The sequence below is a fragment of the Ahaetulla prasina genome, chromosome 1, assembly GCF_028640845.1.
Source record: "Ahaetulla prasina isolate Xishuangbanna chromosome 1, ASM2864084v1, whole genome shotgun sequence".
Lineage (NCBI taxonomy): Eukaryota > Metazoa > Chordata > Lepidosauria > Squamata > Colubridae > Ahaetulla > Ahaetulla prasina.
Window position 1 is genome coordinate 213,141,450 of NC_080539.1, and position 19,143 is coordinate 213,160,592.

The following is a 19,143-nucleotide window of genomic DNA, read 5'->3' on the forward strand; positions in this document are numbered from 1 at the left end:
GGGTTTTTTTTAGGGAGCTGTGCTCTCAAATAATTCTATTATTGCCTGGTGAGCTTATTTAATTCTAAAACCACGTGGTGGTAATTTGTTTATCTTCCCTGAGATGGGCACATTAGCTGGTGCAGCTAAATTGCTAATTCATGTATAAGAAATTTTGCTTGCTTAATTTTATGAATATGTATGTATATATATATATATATATATATATATATATATATAAATAATAATAATAATAATAAAGAAATAAAAAATAAAGAAAGAAAAGGGAAGAATATTAATTATGTGATAAGGCAATTATTGCTGATCCGCCACAGTTAATCAGGACTTCTTATATACATATATCTAATGGATTTGGCAATTAAAATGGGAAAGTTTTCCCCAACGTATAATATGTGTAATATTCCTTATTGGAATTGTGCTTGATTGTTAAAGCAACATGCCTAAGGTTCAGAGCAAGTCCAAACATGGCCGTAAGACTACAGGTGCGGCAGCAGCCAAGGTGGCAAGACAGTTGTGGAGGTTGGTTCTGGGACTGCTCAACATTCATCTCATCAATGTGAAACGTCCACCAGCAAGGGATCTCAGCCTCAACACGGGTCTCACAGTGTTTCTAAGTCTTCCAGCCACGATGAGCAACATAGACATCAAACGTTGCAAATGATTTGTGACAAAGGCAGTAAGCCTGTTTCTACTGAGACAAGGGCCTTAGGAGCACCCCTGACTCCAGTTGGTTCTCACTTGCAGGAGGCTGACCCGGGGGTTACTCCTGACCAGGTTTTTTTGCGGGACTGTCCTGTTGCTATTTCCACAGCCATAGTGTGGGGACTTGCTGGTTCTCTGGCTGCTACCCCTACTGGCGAGGAACTTTCTGAACAGGTTCAAGTTTCTAAGGAGGTTCCTTCTCACCATGTAGAGCATACCGATCCTGATTCTGCTCAGCCTCAAGAATTTGCCCTGCCAGATAATTTTCAACTTCTTATTGCCAGGGCTATACAACAATCGTTGGCTGCTGGTTTTCATCAGTTGTGTAAGGATTCTTCTGGGATGTCTGTAATCTCTGAATCTACTGCTCAGGAATTTCAAGACGAGTCTTTGTCACAACGGGATCCAGATTCTCCTCCTCATTCACAGGGGAGTCGCCATTCCTTCTTTGAAGGGGGAGATCCTCAGGAACCTGATCTTTCGGATGATGAAGGAATTTCTCCAGAACAACCAGCATTCGCTGGACTTTTTCCACCAGCGATTTTCAAATCGTTAGTCTTCAAGGCTTCTAATGCAGCCCAACTGGGTTCTTCATCTGCTGGAGAAGGGACATCTACTTCTTCATCTCTTGAACAGCGTAATCCATTGTTTTCGGAACCAGCTAAGCCAATAGATACGGTTCCTATGCCACGTTTGTTCCTGGATGTGATTCAACGTCAGTGGAGTTCCCCGGGGACTGCTCCATCGCCGCCTTCTTCAGACAAGCATTTCTTTAATGTTGCAGCCGATCTAGCCAATTTGCTTCAAGTGCCTTCTGTGGACGAACCTATTGCTTCTTTATTGCCTAATGCAGCCATTCCAGGTGTCCCAGAGGAGGGTCTCCGTCCCAAAGAGAGGCGTTCTGATCTTGTGCTTCAGCAAGTTCATCAAGGAGTGGCTTGGTCTATTCAAGCAGCGACCACAGCATTCTTTTTCAATCGAGCAACCTTGTTTTGGTTGCAACAGCTGCAGGACAAATTGTCATCTGAAGACATCAGAATTCAGCAGGATCTTAACAAGATCATAGCAGCTGTCCAGTTTTCAGCAGATGCTACATTGAACTCAGCTTGTTTTGCTTCCAAATCTATGGCTTCTGCAGTGGCAGTTCGTTGGCTGATTTGGCTGTGACATTGGCAAGCAGATACCTGCCACAAGTGGCGTTTGGCATCATCTCCCTTTATGGGAACTAAGTTGTTTGGTTCTGTCTTGGATCCCTTGTTAGTGGAAACGAAGGACGAGAAAAATTTTGCCGTGTTCTCAGCGTAAACCTAAATTTCGTTTTTCCCCCTTTTTGCACAGGTCTTCTGGTCGAAGATCAGATTGGGGCGCAGGTCACTTCCGTTCCAAGGGATCCTTTGGATCTAGACAACGGGGGTATCAAGATAGGATATCATGTGATAGATCTTTTCGGGCAAGAGGCCCTGTTTTGTCCCTCCCCCCACACCTCAGTCCGGGAGGCACGAGCGATGACTTAATTAGCCGGCAATTCAATCCACGGCAGCTATCAGCTGTGGCAGCAAACTAGCGAGCGTCTGCAAGTTTCTCTGTTATCTTTTCTTGATGCCAGCAAGTCAACCAGGAAACCAGGAACAAACAGTACTTCAGCTCAAGTTCTCTCTAAGCAGTTGATTTGTTCGCCACGGAGTTGTATAGCAGCCTCTGCTGCTTTTATACCCTGTGGGGTGTGGCTTCGTGACTCAGCACTTCCTAGGCCTGCCCCACCCCTGCTTCTGTTGTTCCCACCTCTCCTGTCTACGACACCTAGGGTCCAACCAGGACTGATTGTCCTCAGCTGGGTCTGGGAGCATTGCCTGGGCAGGGGGAGATACAGGAGACAGAAGCCTCGTTATTTCTTCCACCTGGCCTGCCTCTGGCTCCTGGAGCTGAGCCAGGGAAGCTGGCCCTACAGAAGGGAGCCCTGACGGCCCTTCCCCCTCACTCTCTGAGTCATTCTCTGGCGGGGGCCAGGCCCTGGGGGGGGGCTGGAGCCACAACAGGCTCTTTCGAGGAGGAGGAAGTTGGTCGTTCCGTCATTCTGTTGCCAACATTAAAAGTGAATCCATTCCTCCCATCAATGGCAGGTTGAAGCTGTTCGCTGACAGATGGGATGAAATTACATCAGACTCTTGGGTCAGAGAGACGGTAAGATCTGGTCTTTCCCTAGAATTTCTTTCCACTCCCCCGAGGTGCTTCCTTCTTTGTCTTATTTCTAAAGTTAAACAAAAGAGGATCCTCATGGAATCGGCTGTGCAGCACCTTTTGGACATTAGGGCTATCCAAAAGGTGCCAGAGGATCAGGCAGGACAGGGGTTCTATTCCCTTTTATTTCTGGTTCCCAAGTCCTTGGGGGGATGGAGACCAATTCTTGACCTCAAACGGCTGAACCGTTATATTGTTTACAAGCGGTTTAAAATGCAATCTTTGCAATCTATCCTGGCTGGCGTGAGAAAGGGTGACGTCCTTTCTTCTATTGATCTTACTGAGGCTTATTTACATATTCCTATTTGTCGGCCTCATAACAAATTTCTTAGATTTTTTTTTGACGGTTGTCATTTTCAATACCGGGCTTTACCCTTTGGTTTGTCGTCTGCCCCCTGTACCTTTACTAAGGTGCTGGCAGTATTGGCAGCCCATCTCAGGGCTGTTCCTGTTCAGGTCCAATGTTATCTGGACGACATTTTAATTCAGTCGTCTTCACAGAGTATGGCAGTTAAGTATCTCCAGGTTACGGTTAGTTGTTTAATGGACCACGGTTTTTCAGTTAATAAAGAGAAGAGCCAATTCAGGCCTCCTACTTGTTTAGTTCATTTGGGGGCTGTAATTGATTCATTAGAGAGTAGAGTTTTTTTGTCACACAAGTAACAAACCAGTATTATAGAATTAGTGAGTAAGATTCAAAGGGAACGAAAGGTTTCCTTGGCATTACTGTCCACTCTCCTGGGGAAAATGGTGTCTGCCATTCATATCACTCCCTGGGCTCGTTTGCATTCCAGAGACCTCCAATGGTTTCTCTTGCCCTTTCAGAAGGCAGGAAAAGACGACTCTTCAACCAAGGTTTGTCTCACCCCAGCAGTCAGCAGATCACTCACCTGGTGGAGGTCCTCAGCTATCTCCAAGGGCAGACTGTTTCACGAGCCGTCTCGTCTAGTGTTGACAACAGATGCCAATCTTCTTGGGTGGGGAGCTCACATTCAGTCTCGGATGACACAAGGCAAGTGGTCAGTTCGCGATCAGAAGCGGAACATCAATTGGCTGGAACTCAGAGCAGTGTATTTGGCTCTTCTTCACTTCCAGAGGTTAGTCTCCGGCAAACACATACTGATCCTAACCGACAATGTGGCCACGAAGGCGCACATCAATCACCAAGGCGGTACCAGGTCACAAGGTCTGATGCTAGAAGCCAAGAGATTGGGGTTCTGGGCAAAGCGTCATCTTCTGTCCCTTACAGCAGAGCATATCTCGGGTTTCAAATGTACAGGCGGATTAGTTGAGCTGGTTAACCGTGGATCACGCAGAGTGGCAGCTTTATCAGTCACTTTTCAGAGACCTGTCAATACGCTTCGGCCTTCCAGAGGTGGATCTGCTCGCAACACCTCAGAATGCTCAAGTACCTCAATTCTATGCCTGCTTCCCGAGCTCTCAAGCGGAGCAGGTAGACGCTCTTTGCAGTCCATGGCCGTCAGGTCTCCTGTATGCCTTCCCTCCTCTTCCACTCATTCCGAAAGTGGTGCGCAAGATCCTCAAGGCAAGGGCCAAGGTCGTGCTAGTAGCTTCTCACTGGCTTCGTCGGCCGTGGTTTGCCGATCTCAAGGCCCTGTCGGTGTCTCCTCCCTGGAGGATTTCTCAGAATGTGATTTCACTCAGCCAAGGAGAGTTGCAGCATCCGAATCCTCAGTGGCTTCAACTGACCGTTTGGAGATTGAGCGGCGCGCTCTGAGACAGGATCATCTATCTGCCAGGGTCATTAGAACTATTCAAGCTTCCAGACGTCCTACGGAACATATTTATTCGGCTACTTGGGCGACATTTTATTCCTGGTATGATCGTAGGGGTCTCTCGCCACTTCAAATTTTGGAGTTCCTACAGGACGGTTTGGACAAAGTGTTAGCTCCCAATACTCTCAGACGACAAGCGGCCTTATCAACGGTTCTGACCTGTGGATCATTTTCCTTCTTACCTCAGCATCCCAATATTCATAGATTCCTTAAAGGTGCCACTAACTTGTGTCCCCCTGTGCTCCACAGATATCCTACCTGGGACTTGACTATTGTTTTGAATTCTCTTACTGTTGTGGCTTCGCCCCCCGGGCCTTATAGAAGCTCCGTATGAGCCCTTGCAGTCTACCAGCCTTCGGCTTTTAACGTGTAAAGTCGCCTTTCTGGTGGCTATTACTTCAGCTAGACACATTTCAGAATTAGTGGCTCTTTCCATGTGAAATGATCTCTGTGTGTTCCATGCTGACCGGGTGATGCTTCGCCTGGATCCTTCCTTCATTCCTAAAATCAATTCTCCATTCCATCGGCTGCAGGAATTAGTTTTGCCAGATTTTTGTCCAAATCCAGTCCACTCGTTGGAGCTCCGTTGGCACACCTTGGATGTTCAGAGAGCTCTCCGTATTTATCTTAAGTGAACAGCAGGGTTACGCCACACAGAGGCGCTGTTTGTTTCCTTCATTCCAACTTCCTTAGGTACCAAGGTGACTTCGGCTACTATAGGCAGGTGGCTTCGTCAGACGATTGCTAAGGCGTATGAGATCCGTTCCTTGCCAGACCGGTGCGTTTGACAGCTCATTCTACTCGCAGTGTGGCCATATCTGCAGCATGGGCTACGCAGGCATTGTTAGTTGAAATCTGCAGGGCGGCAACTTGGACTTCGCCTTCTCCGTTCATCAGGCATTATAGGGTGGACAAATATGCTTCAGCGGAAGCTGCCTTTGGGCGTCGAGTGTTGCAAAGGGTGCTAGCTAGTGAGGAGGCATCTGACCAGACTGCACCCGCCCATGTTTAGGGACAGTGGCTCCTATGCCTGGCTGCTGTCTCCACCAATACGGAGAAGGGGCGTTGGCTTACCTGATACGCCCTTTCTCGTTCTGTGAAGAAAGCAGCCAACCCCACCCATGTTTGGTCTGGTCTGCTCTGTTTTGTTAATCTTTTCTTCTTCTCTCACACGTTGAGTCTGTTTCTTCGCCAAAAGCTGGAGGGCACCCGGCTATGGGGGCGGGACTAAACAAATCTTCAGACTCAATCCACCTATCTGAACAGAGGATGATAACCCATGCCTGGCTGCTTTCTCCACAGAACGAGAAAGGGCGTATCAGGTAAGCCAACGCCCCGTTACTGGTCTTTAAACATATGCGTACCATCATTCTTCATTCTATATAGACCCCAACAATTCAGATGTAGGTATTTCCAATATTAGCAGTCAAAGAATGTAGCCTCCTCTTGCTCAGAGTCACATTATTGTTACATCAGTGTCGGGAAGTTCGTCACTTTACAGGCACCGCATCCTTCCACTTCCATGTGCTGTACACAGCCTTGCTGCCGAAGTGCAGATTTAGACAATGAGTGCGACGATAAACAGTCTTCAAAGTTACAGGATTCATGGAAAGGAGAAAAGGTTCCTGGATCTTTTATTTTGGAATCATTCTCCCAATGCGTGAAAGGAAGAGAGTTTTCAAAAAGCTCAGAGGGAACGTGGTTCACCCTCCGTTTTCATCGGTTCTGAATAGCAATCGCTGTTATCAGCTTCTCCATTTTACCAAGATCATACAGATTTCACTAGCACCGTTTCTTCCGCTTTGCTTTTCCAGGCTTCCAAACAGTCTGATCAAACCCAGGCAGAGTTTTTTTTTTTTTTAACCTGGTCTGCAAAAATCCGCACAACGACTTTCCGTCTTTCTCTGCTGCCTCAGTGGTCAGGCGAATTTTTGCAGTCCAGTTTATTTGCAGCCCTGCACGGCTGGGGAAAATGAACCAGGCTCCTTTTGCCTGATTCTCGACCCTTGTAATGAAGCAGTCAATCACAAACCGGATTTATTAGTTTTCTGGCATTTCCAGGGTTTTTTTTGGGGGGGGGTTGGACCACTATTGCAGCTGTTGTGGGGAAAAGCAAATGATCCTTTTTGCAAGGGAAAATATTTGTGCTTGAATGTAAACATTATCATGTTTAAACACTTAAGTGACAGCAAGATGTCCCTTTATTTACTGTTGTTTTGTTGATTGGCCATTATCCAACTACAGTGGTCCAATAGGCAGCTAATATGTGGAGGCGGGGGGCGGAATAGGAAAAACGCAGCTGAGGAAAGACCTAACAGCGGCGATGTTTCACCGACTATCGAGAGCGCAAAAGTTCTTCCCCCCCCATTTTCCCAACAGAGATGCTGAGGCACCACAGCGGTTCTTGCATCCGTGGCTAAAAACGGCTCAATCGGCAGTCGACAAGCCACGGCACATTTGGCTCCGATTGGTCGGTGCTGTTGTGACGCAATTGGCTTTCGCTCTCTTGGCAGCTCAAAATGCATGCGGAAAATGTGATCTTGGCCCGTTTGATTTGACGCGATTTGGCGGGAGGGTTCGGCCTTGAGCCAGGAAGAAAGGCCAAGCTAGCGTAGAAAGGGACTTCATCCGGCTCTGACTTAAAAGGAGGTAGGCAGGAGGGAGAGACCGCTGTTCAAAAGCATGAAATAAAATCACTTATTTTGTTGATTGAAAGAGTAGATATTCATTTAATTTACCTCAATTTGAATATTATTAAAACAATATTCTACTGTTTTAACAGTTGTAACTTTGAGAAAGCCATACAGATAGTTCTCACCTTGCAACCATTTATTTAATGTGTGTTCAAAGTTACAGTGACTAATGGCCATTTTTCACACTTAAGACCATAGCAGTCTCCCCATGATCATGTGATCAAAATTCAGACGCTTGGCAACTGGCATATATTTATGACAGTTGCAGTATCCCAGGGTCACCTTTTGCGACTTTCTGATGAGCAACATCGAAATTCATGTTATTAACAACTACAGTGATTCACTTAACAGCTGTGGTAGGAAAGGTCATAAAATGCGAGGCAAAATTCACTGAACTGTCACGCTTAGCAACAGAAACGTTGGGCTCAATTGTGGTCATGAGTTGAGGACTATTTGTATTTCAAATATAATCTTTCCTCAAGGAACCTTTCTTTATAGTGGTATCTCACTGTACCACTGTTATGGATTATGTATCCTGGGGAATTTCCCATGATTTTTCTACATTATCAACCTCTGGTTACCAAGTAAAAATGCTTCTACACACAGGCTATTAGGGTATAAAAACCTGCCAATGGTTTTTATCACCTTGTGCTTAGGATTTTCAGTTTGACTTTTTTTTCAAGAAGAAAAGCAATGTGCAATTAATGCAACAATAATAATGTATTATTTTAATCATACACCACATTGCTTTGGCACCTGCAAGAATGATGGGTAATTTAAAACTACTGTATAACTAAATAATGGTTCACATATGGGGAAAAAAACCTAGTATTTGGAGATTTCTAAGTAAAAACTATTTTGAAACCTGGAAAATAGCACCTTGTTGGTTTTGAAAATTATGAACTAGTTATATCAACAATCTGACAGTAGGGCATCTTCCTATATATCTATATTCAGAATCAAGTGCTATTGTCTACAGAAGTCCTTGACATACAAACGGCTGCTTAACAACATTCAAAGTTATAACAGACCCAAAACAAGATACTTACAACCTGGATTCAAAGTTCTGACAACTGTTTCTTCCCTTGCAACCACAGGACTGCATTTTGGGCAGTCTACAAGCCTATTTTTTACAATCATTTGCAGCATCCCATAGTCATGTGATTGATTTACGATGTTTTTTGCTGGAAATTGAGATTTCTGGTTTCTGGCAAAAATTACCCATTTCTGACAGCTACAGAATTGCCTGACAACCAAGGTGATTTACTTAACAATTGCTGCAAAAATATCATAAAATTAGGTCGGTCACGTGATGACCCATTTAATGACCAGCATAATTTCTGACTGTAATTCAGCCTCTATTATGGCTGTAAGTCAAAGACTATCTGTACAGGGAGTCTGTGTCTTTGAAAAGTATTGTTAAAACTCCAGCCTACGTGGAATAATTTGACCCAATGTACATTTTATTTGGAAATAAATCTCATGAATCTTTCTTTTAAATAACCTGAGTGGGATCCAACTGCTTGGTTTTAATTTTTCACACTGATTATAGAGGTTTTTTGTATCATAATATTAGATCTTGTTTCATGTGTGGCTTATACCATAAATGTAGGTTTGGGGGAATAGATACATAAAAATAATGGTTTAAAACATGTCAGATTTTAATTGCTATGCATTTCCCCCCACAGATTACCATGGGTGATTTTGAAAAGGGTAAAAAGACCTTTGTTCAGAAATGTTCACAGTGCCACACAGTTGAAAAAGGTGGAAAGCACAAGGTAGGCCCTAATCTCTGGGGACTCTTTGGACGGAAAACAGGGCAATCTGCAGGATTTTCTTATACAGAAGCAAACAAGAATAAAGGTAAATTATATAGGTAAATGGGCATAACAGTGGAAACAATTCGATGAAAATTGCTTTATAAAAATGTTGGGTCAGTATTAAGTTATTTTAAAATAGTACCCCTAAATTAATTGGCTCCAGAGTCAAGAAAATAAAAATGTCAATTATTGATTACTTCCCATTTTAAAATAGAGTTGTTGGATATCTTCCAAAAACAACTTTCTAATATACTATATATAATGCTAGAGTAAGATTTTGCTGCACTCTTAATTTTGGCAAACTATATTCCAAACATCCTTGGTCAGCATGCCAAGTAGTAAGAGACGCTGGAGTTGTTAGTCACCAGTTTCAGAGAGTTATTGGTTCTTCATTTCTGTGGAGGTGCATATTCTGTTTCTTTAGGGAGTATCTATGATTTATGTTTGATGTTTGAGGTATTATTAGATTAATAGTTCATTCTATTTTTGGTGTGCTATGCGTCTACTTAGGCCAATACTACAAGAATTTGTGTCAGAACTCTGCCTTGCTTTCAGACCTATGTAGTAAAGAGCCAACGGTGGAGCTTGACAGTTTGTAGTATAATAGGGGTAGTTTGAGCTGGTGAGGAGCCTATGTTAGTACAGATTTTTATTTATTGCAAATGTCACTTGATGAGAGAATATTAGTCATATTAAGTTGCAATTCTAAAGCCATCAGGGAGGAAATCTTTACTAAACATAAAGGGGCCTGCTATGTTTCAATCATGGTGCTTGATTTTTAAGCTTTCTATATTCAGAGACTAGATACTGGGTCCTCTTTATATGGAGCTGCCTTTGAGGACTATTCAGAATGGTGCAAAATATAGCTGGTTATTAATTATAAAGCTCTTTATAACCTTAGGGACCGCCTTGCATTTGGGGCCATTTGCAGAATCCTTGTTTAATATGGGGTGGTCAAGAAGGCAAGTGGTAGGTACCTACTCCTCAATTTTGGGGGGGGAGGGCATGATCCCTTGGAACAACTTACTCTCTACCTGAAGTTAGAATTGTTCCTTTTAATATTGTTCCTTTTAATATTTAGGCAGGCTGTTTTTCCTTATCCTGGAGCTTTGGGTACAGAGTCTACCAACGCTTGGCTCTTTCCCCAAGCATTAGGCAAGGATGAGGTTGAGCAGAGAGACTGTCTGGTGCCTGGGGTCTGTTTTTGGTTTCATGGATTTTTGTGAACCTCTTAGAACTATTAAAAGAGCCAACGGTCTTTTGAAGGAATGAAAAGTCTGCAATTTAAGAATAGCAATTCATTGGCTGTCTGATCGTTAATGTTGATGTTATTGTTGGTATGTTTCATAATGTTACAAAGATATGACATTTTACATACTGAATATTTTTGGACTATTATTTTTATTATGCTGTGAACTGTCTTGAGTCTTGGATGGAGGCAGCATATATAGATTATATAAATAAAAGAAAAACGTTGGATTGTAATGAAAATAAAACCTATTACAATTGTTTTACAGTGCAGTGTCTTGTTATTCTTCTACTATTGTACAGCAATATAGAACTATATCATTCACAATATATACAGTATATGTTAATATATGCACCATTATCTTGAGCATTTTCATGGAGAGAGAGAGAGAATGTGTGTGTGTATCCCATGAAATTGCTCAGGGTAGCGGTTTATTTTCATATACCATATCCCTAAAGGACACGCAGCTAATTACTTTAATGACAGAAATTTGAACTGGGTTTCTGATCTCTCCTAACTACAATATTTTTTTCTTTTTATGCTTGCATTGTAAATCAAATTACTGAAATTCCGCTGCTGTCATTTCTGGTCATTTAATTTATTCTGACAAATTATACAGAGGGTGGCTAGATTCTTTATACATCAGTATCTATCTATCTCAGTTTTGTACTGACACATCTTTACATTGGGCACAGCCCATGGCAGTTGGCTTTTCTTTTTCTTTTTTCATCTACCTACTTTCAGCTATTGAAGAAGGCAGATATTGTTAATTGCTCCCACTTAAGTTTGCTCCTCCAGAGAAACTTGAATCTTGAATTGCACAAGATTATTCACATGTTTTGCTGAGCAGGAAGCACTCTTTTCATGTTTTTTTAAATTTGAGTTCTAATTCCAAGGGCATACTTACTTGAAACATTTACTTGAACATAAATTCAAATTAAATAAGCCTAAATATGGATAAGAGGAGAAGTTAATATAGATTTGATTTAGAAAGGGTTGGATTGTATCCAGCTTTATCTGCTTCTGACAGAATGGTATCGACTAGCGCAATATATGCTTTTCCTTCATTTTATATCATGTTATAGACGCGTACCTAATTCTCAATTTATTCTAGTATGTCTCTACTGTACTTATTTATGAGCACATTATAAATACATCTACTAGTATTTAGGGGCATATACAGGATTGCAGTGAAGTGGCTTCTAAGGAGAACTCTGTTGCATGGAGGATTTCTAGTTGTATAATATTGAATACAGCCTTATATATATATATCCCATATATTCAGGGGAGGAAGTAATACAATAGTGGAGAAAAAGCGATGTCTTTCCAGATATTGCAAACAACAGGTTCTGACATTTCTTACCATTGACCCTTCTGGCTCAGGCTATTGGATATTTGTAATTTAGCCTTCTAAAAATAAATAATATCTTTTAGGTCAAACAACGCTTTAACATTGGCATCCTTTAGTCTCAAAAGACTATGGTATCGTGCTCTGAAAAGAGATCCTAAAACAGCATCTAGTGTGACTAAAAAGGCCAATTTGAAAGTGGCAATCCCTTCCACACTGGGGGCCCCCAGATTTCGCTGGTTCCAGGACTGCGTCTTTGCCTCAGCCTGCCGAACAAATGTCTCTTCAAATTGGAGAAGGCCATGCTGCGTCCTTAGCCTCCAAGCTGAACGATCGGAGGTCAAGGTTTCCCAGTTGTTAATGTCCATTCCCTGGGCCTTTAGGTTCCTCTTGCAGATATCCTTGTATCGCAGCTGTGGTCTCCCTCTGAGGCGCTTTTCCTGCACTAATTCTCCATACAGGAGATCTTTCGGAATCCGACCATCGGCCATTCTCACGACATGCCCAAGCCAACATAGACGTCACTGTTTCAGTAGTGTATACATGCTAGAAATTCCAGCACATACCAAGACTGCGCTATTTGGAACTTTGTCTTGTCAGGTGATGCCAAAAATATGTTGGAGACAATGCATATGAAAGGTGTTCAACGCTTTAACAATCACTTGAATATTAGAAAAAATGGTGCTACTACAGAGATGACTGAGGAGATATTTCCTCTGGCAATAGCTTTCTATTCCCTGTTATTAAAAAGAATCTACATGTTCCTTCAGTAGCTGAAACAGTCGGAGGGAGGGAGGGAGGAAGGAAGGAAGGAAAAGGTGGCTGCAGCTAGACTGCAGAATACTTTATTCCTTAGGATTTATTTAGCTGCCCATCTTTTAATATTTATTCATTTGTAAAACATATGCTTTTTTTCAACCGTTTGTTCAATTAGAATCAGATTATTTTTGTACACTTTAACATGATTTTATCGATTTAAACAATTTTATTAGTTTATAACTGTAGGAAGCTAGCATCCACCCTCTCCTAGAAGAATGAAATATTCTAGGAAATATTAAAAGGCAGAATATTATATTTCCCTGGATGAGAAAAGGAGAAACATGTTTTTAAAGACAAAGCAACTCCCTGCCCCCCCCTTTCAGCTCCAGGGTGATGGAATTAAGACCTTCACCCTCAGGACATGATAGGATTAGCTTCATTACCTCATCACCCAGCAAGATTCAACCAAACCTTGGACTCAAGTTACCCCTGCATGGCCCCATGGGAGTCTGATAACCTATCAGGATACATGCCCATATACAGGAACATGAAGCTCCAAGGCGGGGCCTAAGAGAGGGTATAAATCTCTCTCACCCATGTGCTCGATTGCCCAGGACCTCAAACCATGTGGTCCTGTCCACCATTAAACCATCTTTCCAAGTAGCCTCCCTGTTTCCAGTGTCTTTCTCGCCACTTGGAACTGAACCCAGATGGACATTTCTTCCAACATAACATAGCATACAAAGAAAATACAAAAGTAAATAGTGGGGAAATTAGGAAGGGAAAAGGGAAGAAAAGAGTGGGGGAAAGCAAAGAGGAAAAAGAAAAATTGACTTCCAACTCCCTTTGGTGTAGTAGAATAAGGCATTAAACAACCCTCAAGTTTTTACTTTTGCATAATAGTATAAACTAGCGCCATTTCTATAACAACAAATCTAACCCAAAATCAAAGTTCCATTTTTTTCCACCTCAAGCACAAAGTCGAGAAGCAGTTTCCAAATAGAAATAAAAGTATTTGTATTTTTTCTTTAGCCATCTCTGCTAAATCCATCAGTTTTTGCAGTCATTCATCCATAGTAGGGATCGAGGTGACCTTCCATTTCTGTGCATAAAGTAATTTTGTTGCTGTCAACATATATAATATCAAAGTTCTGAAATTTTTTCCAGGTCTTTTTCCTTAAATCCAAAAGAAAGGTCTCTGGTTTCTTTTTATATTCACTTTAAGAATTTTCTGTATTAAGATATGAAATATTTCTTTGTTTTATCACACATCCACCCTTACCTTTCTAACTTTCATTTGAAATACCTTTATACATTCTGACAACTTATCTGGAGTTAAATACCGATGATACATCATCTTATAGAAATTTTCTTTTAAGTTTAATGTAAATTTTAAACCTTAATTCCACATATTCTCCCATTGTTCAAGCATTGCACCTTATATCCAAAGTTCCTTGCCCACTGAAATATACAATGCTTTACAGCAATATGTTAATCACTATCACACAATAGGATTTCCAATTCATTTTTAACAAATCAATAATTCTTTTTGTCTAATTTAAATCTTTCAATTGTAAATATAAACCAATGGCAGACATGACCTTCTAGCTCCTCCTTAGATTTAAGGGTAGGGTCACACAAGTTAAAAGATATTATTTTACCATTGGCTTCGTCACCATTTCTTTTCTTTAAAAAAGCTTCCTGTGGGGAAACCCAAAAAGGGAACCTTTGTGGAAAACCTTGTTTTATATTTATTCCAAACTCTCAAAATAGCACATCTGACAAAATATATCAGAAAAATTCCCTGAAAAAATTAGAAAGTAATATTTCTTAGGTGTATTGCATGATCCCAGGCAGACACCAGATTAATCTTCACTTCTGTCACATATAACATTGTATCATCAATTTCACAATGACACCAAATTTTGTAAGAATAAATTACAAAAATAATTAATAAATCTATTACAATCAAATTCTGGTTATAGGAAAATAGTTCCAGTATAATTGAAGGGGGACAAGTAGGAAAAACCTATTATGTTGTGTGTTGTATTTTAAAACAAATATGATCCTACTTAATGAGAAAAGTGAAAAGTTTGACACAAAATAAATAAAATTTGTTTGTGAGTTTTGACAATTTACTCGTTATGTTTTAACTATTACTATTTAATCCCGATTATTTTATTGTGTAATATTGTGTAATAAAATATATAATCATTTGATTATATTAGAAAGATAATGCCATGTGGTTTTGATATCAAAGTCAGAAACCTAGTTCTAGATAATGAAGTGTTTACTTAAATAATACAAATAAAATATAGACCAGTTCAGGAATCAACATTAACCAGTTGATAATTAAAATGTGTTTCAAAAGCAAAATAGAGTACCAAATATGTACTGAATGTTAAATGAGATCTTACAATAATCAAAACTGGAATTTGCTTGACAATCTTTAGCTTTGGAAATTAATTTTTATGCAAATACTTTGACTTCAAACCTGTAACTGGTTGATTACTATTATGATATTAATAGAATATGAAATAGATATTTCATAATTATCTATATTTTTCCAGGTATTGTCTGGAATGAAAATACACTGATGGAATATTTAGAGGATCCAAAGAAATATATTCCTGGAACAAAAATGGTCTTTGCTGGCATTAAAAATAAAAATGAAAGAGCAGATCTCATTGCATATTTGAAAAAGGCAACTTCATCATGAAACCTTATAGTTTCTGAATACCAAAATATTCCGTCTGATGTTTTATTATTGTTCTGGCAGGGGTTTATTAATTATTGTCTTAAAGAAAATAAAAATATTTCTTTAAAAATTAAAGGAAAATAGTGTATTTTCTTTTTACACACCCATATCCCAATAATAGTCAGTTGTTCCTTTTATTTATTTATAATATGCATACTTGTTCCTATTACAAATTTCTCAGTTTGAGACAAAAAATAAAGGAATTGGAAGTTTACTAATAATAGGTAGACAACTTGGCTGAGATAAATCTCTATGGAAATTGATATTTTGGAATGATTGTGTGTTATTTACTGTGTTTCCCTGAAAATAGGACACGTCCCAAAAATAAGGCCAAGCCTGATTTTTGGGGTGGACATAAATATACGCCCTCCCCTGAAAATAAGCCCTAGTGAATGGGTGGGCGTGTCCAGCACAGGAGACAGCCCTTCCTTCCCCCCCCACATCATCTCAGGGCTTCTCAGCCCCTTAATGGAATCAGTTGAGGTGGTCCGGCCGCCATTCAAGAAACAGCTGATTCGCAGGTGCTCAGGCCCCCGCCTCCAGCAAGCACGACCACTTTTGCTGCCAATTGCGACTGCAAAAGAAGCCGGAGGCCAAGCAACGCACCCCACACGCCTCGCACCTTCCTTAACTAATGGTGACAGTTGCAGCAGGCAATTCCGTCCATGGAACAGGAAAGGAAGGCATGGAAATCATTACACCTGGGACATCGGAAGAAGCCCTGCAAGGAGACGCTGCTGCTGATGTGCAGGAAATCTGCATATTTCCTGCACATCGGCAGTGGTGTCTCCGCGCAGGGCTTCTTCCAATGTCCCAGGTGTATGGATTTCCATGCCTTCCTTTATGGGAGGTTGCTTCACACCTGCATATTCATATTGAAGGCTTGGAATGGGGTATTTTTGCAAACTGCTTGAAAACGGGGAGGGGGGATTGCCTCTCATCTTGTTCTGAAGGAAAAGACGGTGTGTGTAAGAGAGATCCCTACCCACCCCCCAAGGCAGCCACATCCCTCCACTAACCTGCTTTCCTGCTCCACTCTCCACTGCCACGTTCAGGGCAAGAAAAGTAGCCTGTGGGACTACTTCCAACTTCGCGAGATTTTTTTTTTTTTTGCGGGAAGTTGGAAGGTCTGAATTTCTTGTTTGTGCAGAGAATTTGGGTCATCGTGGCCGCAGGCAAGCAGGTGGTGGGACGGAGAGGATGGGGCCAGTGGGCTTCCTGCACCTCAAAAATAATAACACCGCCCCGAAAATAAGGCCAAGCCCTTATTTGGGAGGTCAAAAGAAAATAAGACCCTGTCTTATTTTCTGGGGAACACGGTAATTAATAGAACAGAGAAGAGAAAAGAAAAAAAAATATGGTCATGGAGATACCTATTACTTTCTCCAGTGGTTTCATCATTATGTTTTTTCTAATAAAGCAATTAAGAAAGCTTCTTTTAATTCTTAAAACAGTTGTTTAAGCTTCCAAAAATGTTCAGTCTTGAATAATACATTTTGCTGCCACAAATCAATTGGTCCTTGTTTTTAAATGAAGCATTGGATCACATTAACAGATCAGTGGTGGGATTCAAATTTTTTTAATACCAGTTCTGTGAGTGTGGCTCGGTGGGTGTGGCAGGGGAAGGATACTTTAAAATCTCCATTCCCTCCCCACTTCAGGGGAAGGTTACTGCAAAATCCCCATTCCCTCCCGATCAATTGGGACTCGGGATGCAAAGAATAGATGGGGCGGGGCCAGTCAGAGGTGGTATTTACTGCTCCAGAACTGGTCAGAACCTGCTGAATACCACCTCTGTAACAGATGCAAATACCCTTCTCTGGAGACTATTTATTTATTTATTTATTTATTTTTTACATTTATATCCCGCCCTTCTCCGAAGACTCAGGGCGGCTTACAGTGTGTAAGGCAATAGTCTCATTCTATTTGTATATTTACAAAGTCAACTGATTGCCCCCCCAACAATCTGGGTCCTCATTTTACCTACCTTATAAAGGATGGAAGGCTGAGTCAACCTTGGGCCTAGTGGGGCTTGAACCTGCAGTAATTGCAAGCAGCTGCAAATAGTACTTGAAAGAACCAATAATTGCTATCTAGTTTAAAGTATTCAAATGATTGGTTTGACTTTTTATTTTCCCCCCAGGCTGCATTAAAATTTATTTCATTTGTTTATTAAATTTGTTGCCCATCTTGTCATCCTGGGCGACTTACATTAAATGTAAATGTAAAATTATTACCAAACACTGTTTAAATATTCTTAGTAATGTTGATCTATGGGTATTTTTAAGGATTTGAATGCAATTACTGTAGAATTCTTAAAGCATTAGGTACCACTCTCTGAGTTGCAAGGGGAGTATGGAAGTACATAAAAAAAAATTTTTTTTTTGAAAATTCATTGAACAGCCTAATACCTGTGCAATCCAAGGTTTCTTCTTAACATGTTTGGCTGAAGAGCTAAGGTTCAACAATGTAAATACCATGTCACCTGCAAATAAGATTAGTAAATATCAATTCCCAAATTTAATCTCTTGAATTTGATTATTAGCCTGCCATGCAATTGTTAAGACTTCTAAAACCAAATTAAATAAAGAGGTGATGGGTGCCGCCTCATTTAATTCCTCTCAAAATTACATTCATAATTGCTGAGCCTCATCTGTGTGTCTATTAATGTAGAATTAACCATATTAAGAAAATAGGGTCCACATTTAAATTCCTTTAATACCTGCTTTAAAAGTAAGTCCCCTCCTGAGAATTCAATACCTTCAATATATCCAGTGAATATTTAACTGAAGGAGTCATATTTACTTCTCTAAAATGTGTGATATTTAACCTTTTCTTAATAGGTATAAATATATATTTCTTTTTGGAATAAAATCAGTTTGATCTAAAAGAACAGTCCAAACTTTAAATAATCGTATTTACAATAGATTTCCATGTAAGTTTGCCAGTGTTTTTTGCATATGATTTACAATCCACATTAAGAAGTGAAATCAGTCTATAAAAAGTTAGCTCCTGTGGGTCTTTTCCCAACTAGTATTCGTTGGCAAGGGTGGTACCAGCAGCACTGGAGCTGAAGTAGAGGCCCAAGGCTTCAGCAGTCTCAGCCAGCTGCCACTACCCACAGGACTCTACTTCAGCTTCAGTACTGCCACTGCTGCCAAAGATTGCTCTTCTCTGTTATAATAATAACAACAGAGTTGGAAGGGACCTTGGAGGCCTTCTAGTCCAACCCCCTGCTCAGGCAGGAAACCCTACACCATCTCAGACAGATGGTTATCCAACATTTTCTTAAAAATTTCCAGTGTTGGAGCATTCACAACTTCTGCAGGCAAGTCGTTCCACTTATTAATTGTTCTGTCAGGAAATTTCTCCTTAGTTCTAAGTTGCTTCTTTCCTTGATCAGTTTCCACCCATTGCTTCTTGTTCTACCCTCAGGTGCTTTGGAGAACAGCCTGACTCCCTCTTCTTTGTGGCAACCCCTGAGATATTGGAACACTGCTATCATGTCTCCCCTAGTCCTTCTTTTTATTAAACCCTGCACCATAGCCAGCTACTCCAGTGCATTTGTTCATAGTGCCACCTACCTGACAACCTGCACTCTGTAGGCCCTAGCACCTACAGCTGCCCTTTGCCATCATCTTCCTCCTGCTGCTGTTGACAAGGCGCATCCAACCCAGCTCTATGCTAGTTGGCTGCACCAGGCCTTCTTCCTGAGACCATGAGCACCTCTCTCCAAATCACATTGCCTTCTCAGCTTACAATAACCTGCTCCTCTCCAAA

At 41.0% G+C, this 19,143-nt stretch overlaps 1 protein-coding gene across 1 annotated transcript; it reads left to right on the forward strand.

Annotated features, from left to right (window-relative positions):
- Positions 1–9,123: 9,123 nt before the first annotated feature.
- On the forward strand, positions 9,124–15,324 carry LOC131201685 (cytochrome c iso-1/iso-2). Its single transcript, XM_058189774.1, has 2 exons — positions 9,124–9,292; positions 15,176–15,324. The coding sequence occupies exons 1-2, from the start codon at positions 9,124–9,126 to the stop codon at positions 15,322–15,324; spliced, it is 318 nt and encodes a 105-aa protein (XP_058045757.1).
- The last annotated feature ends 3,819 nt before the right edge of the window (positions 15,325–19,143 follow it).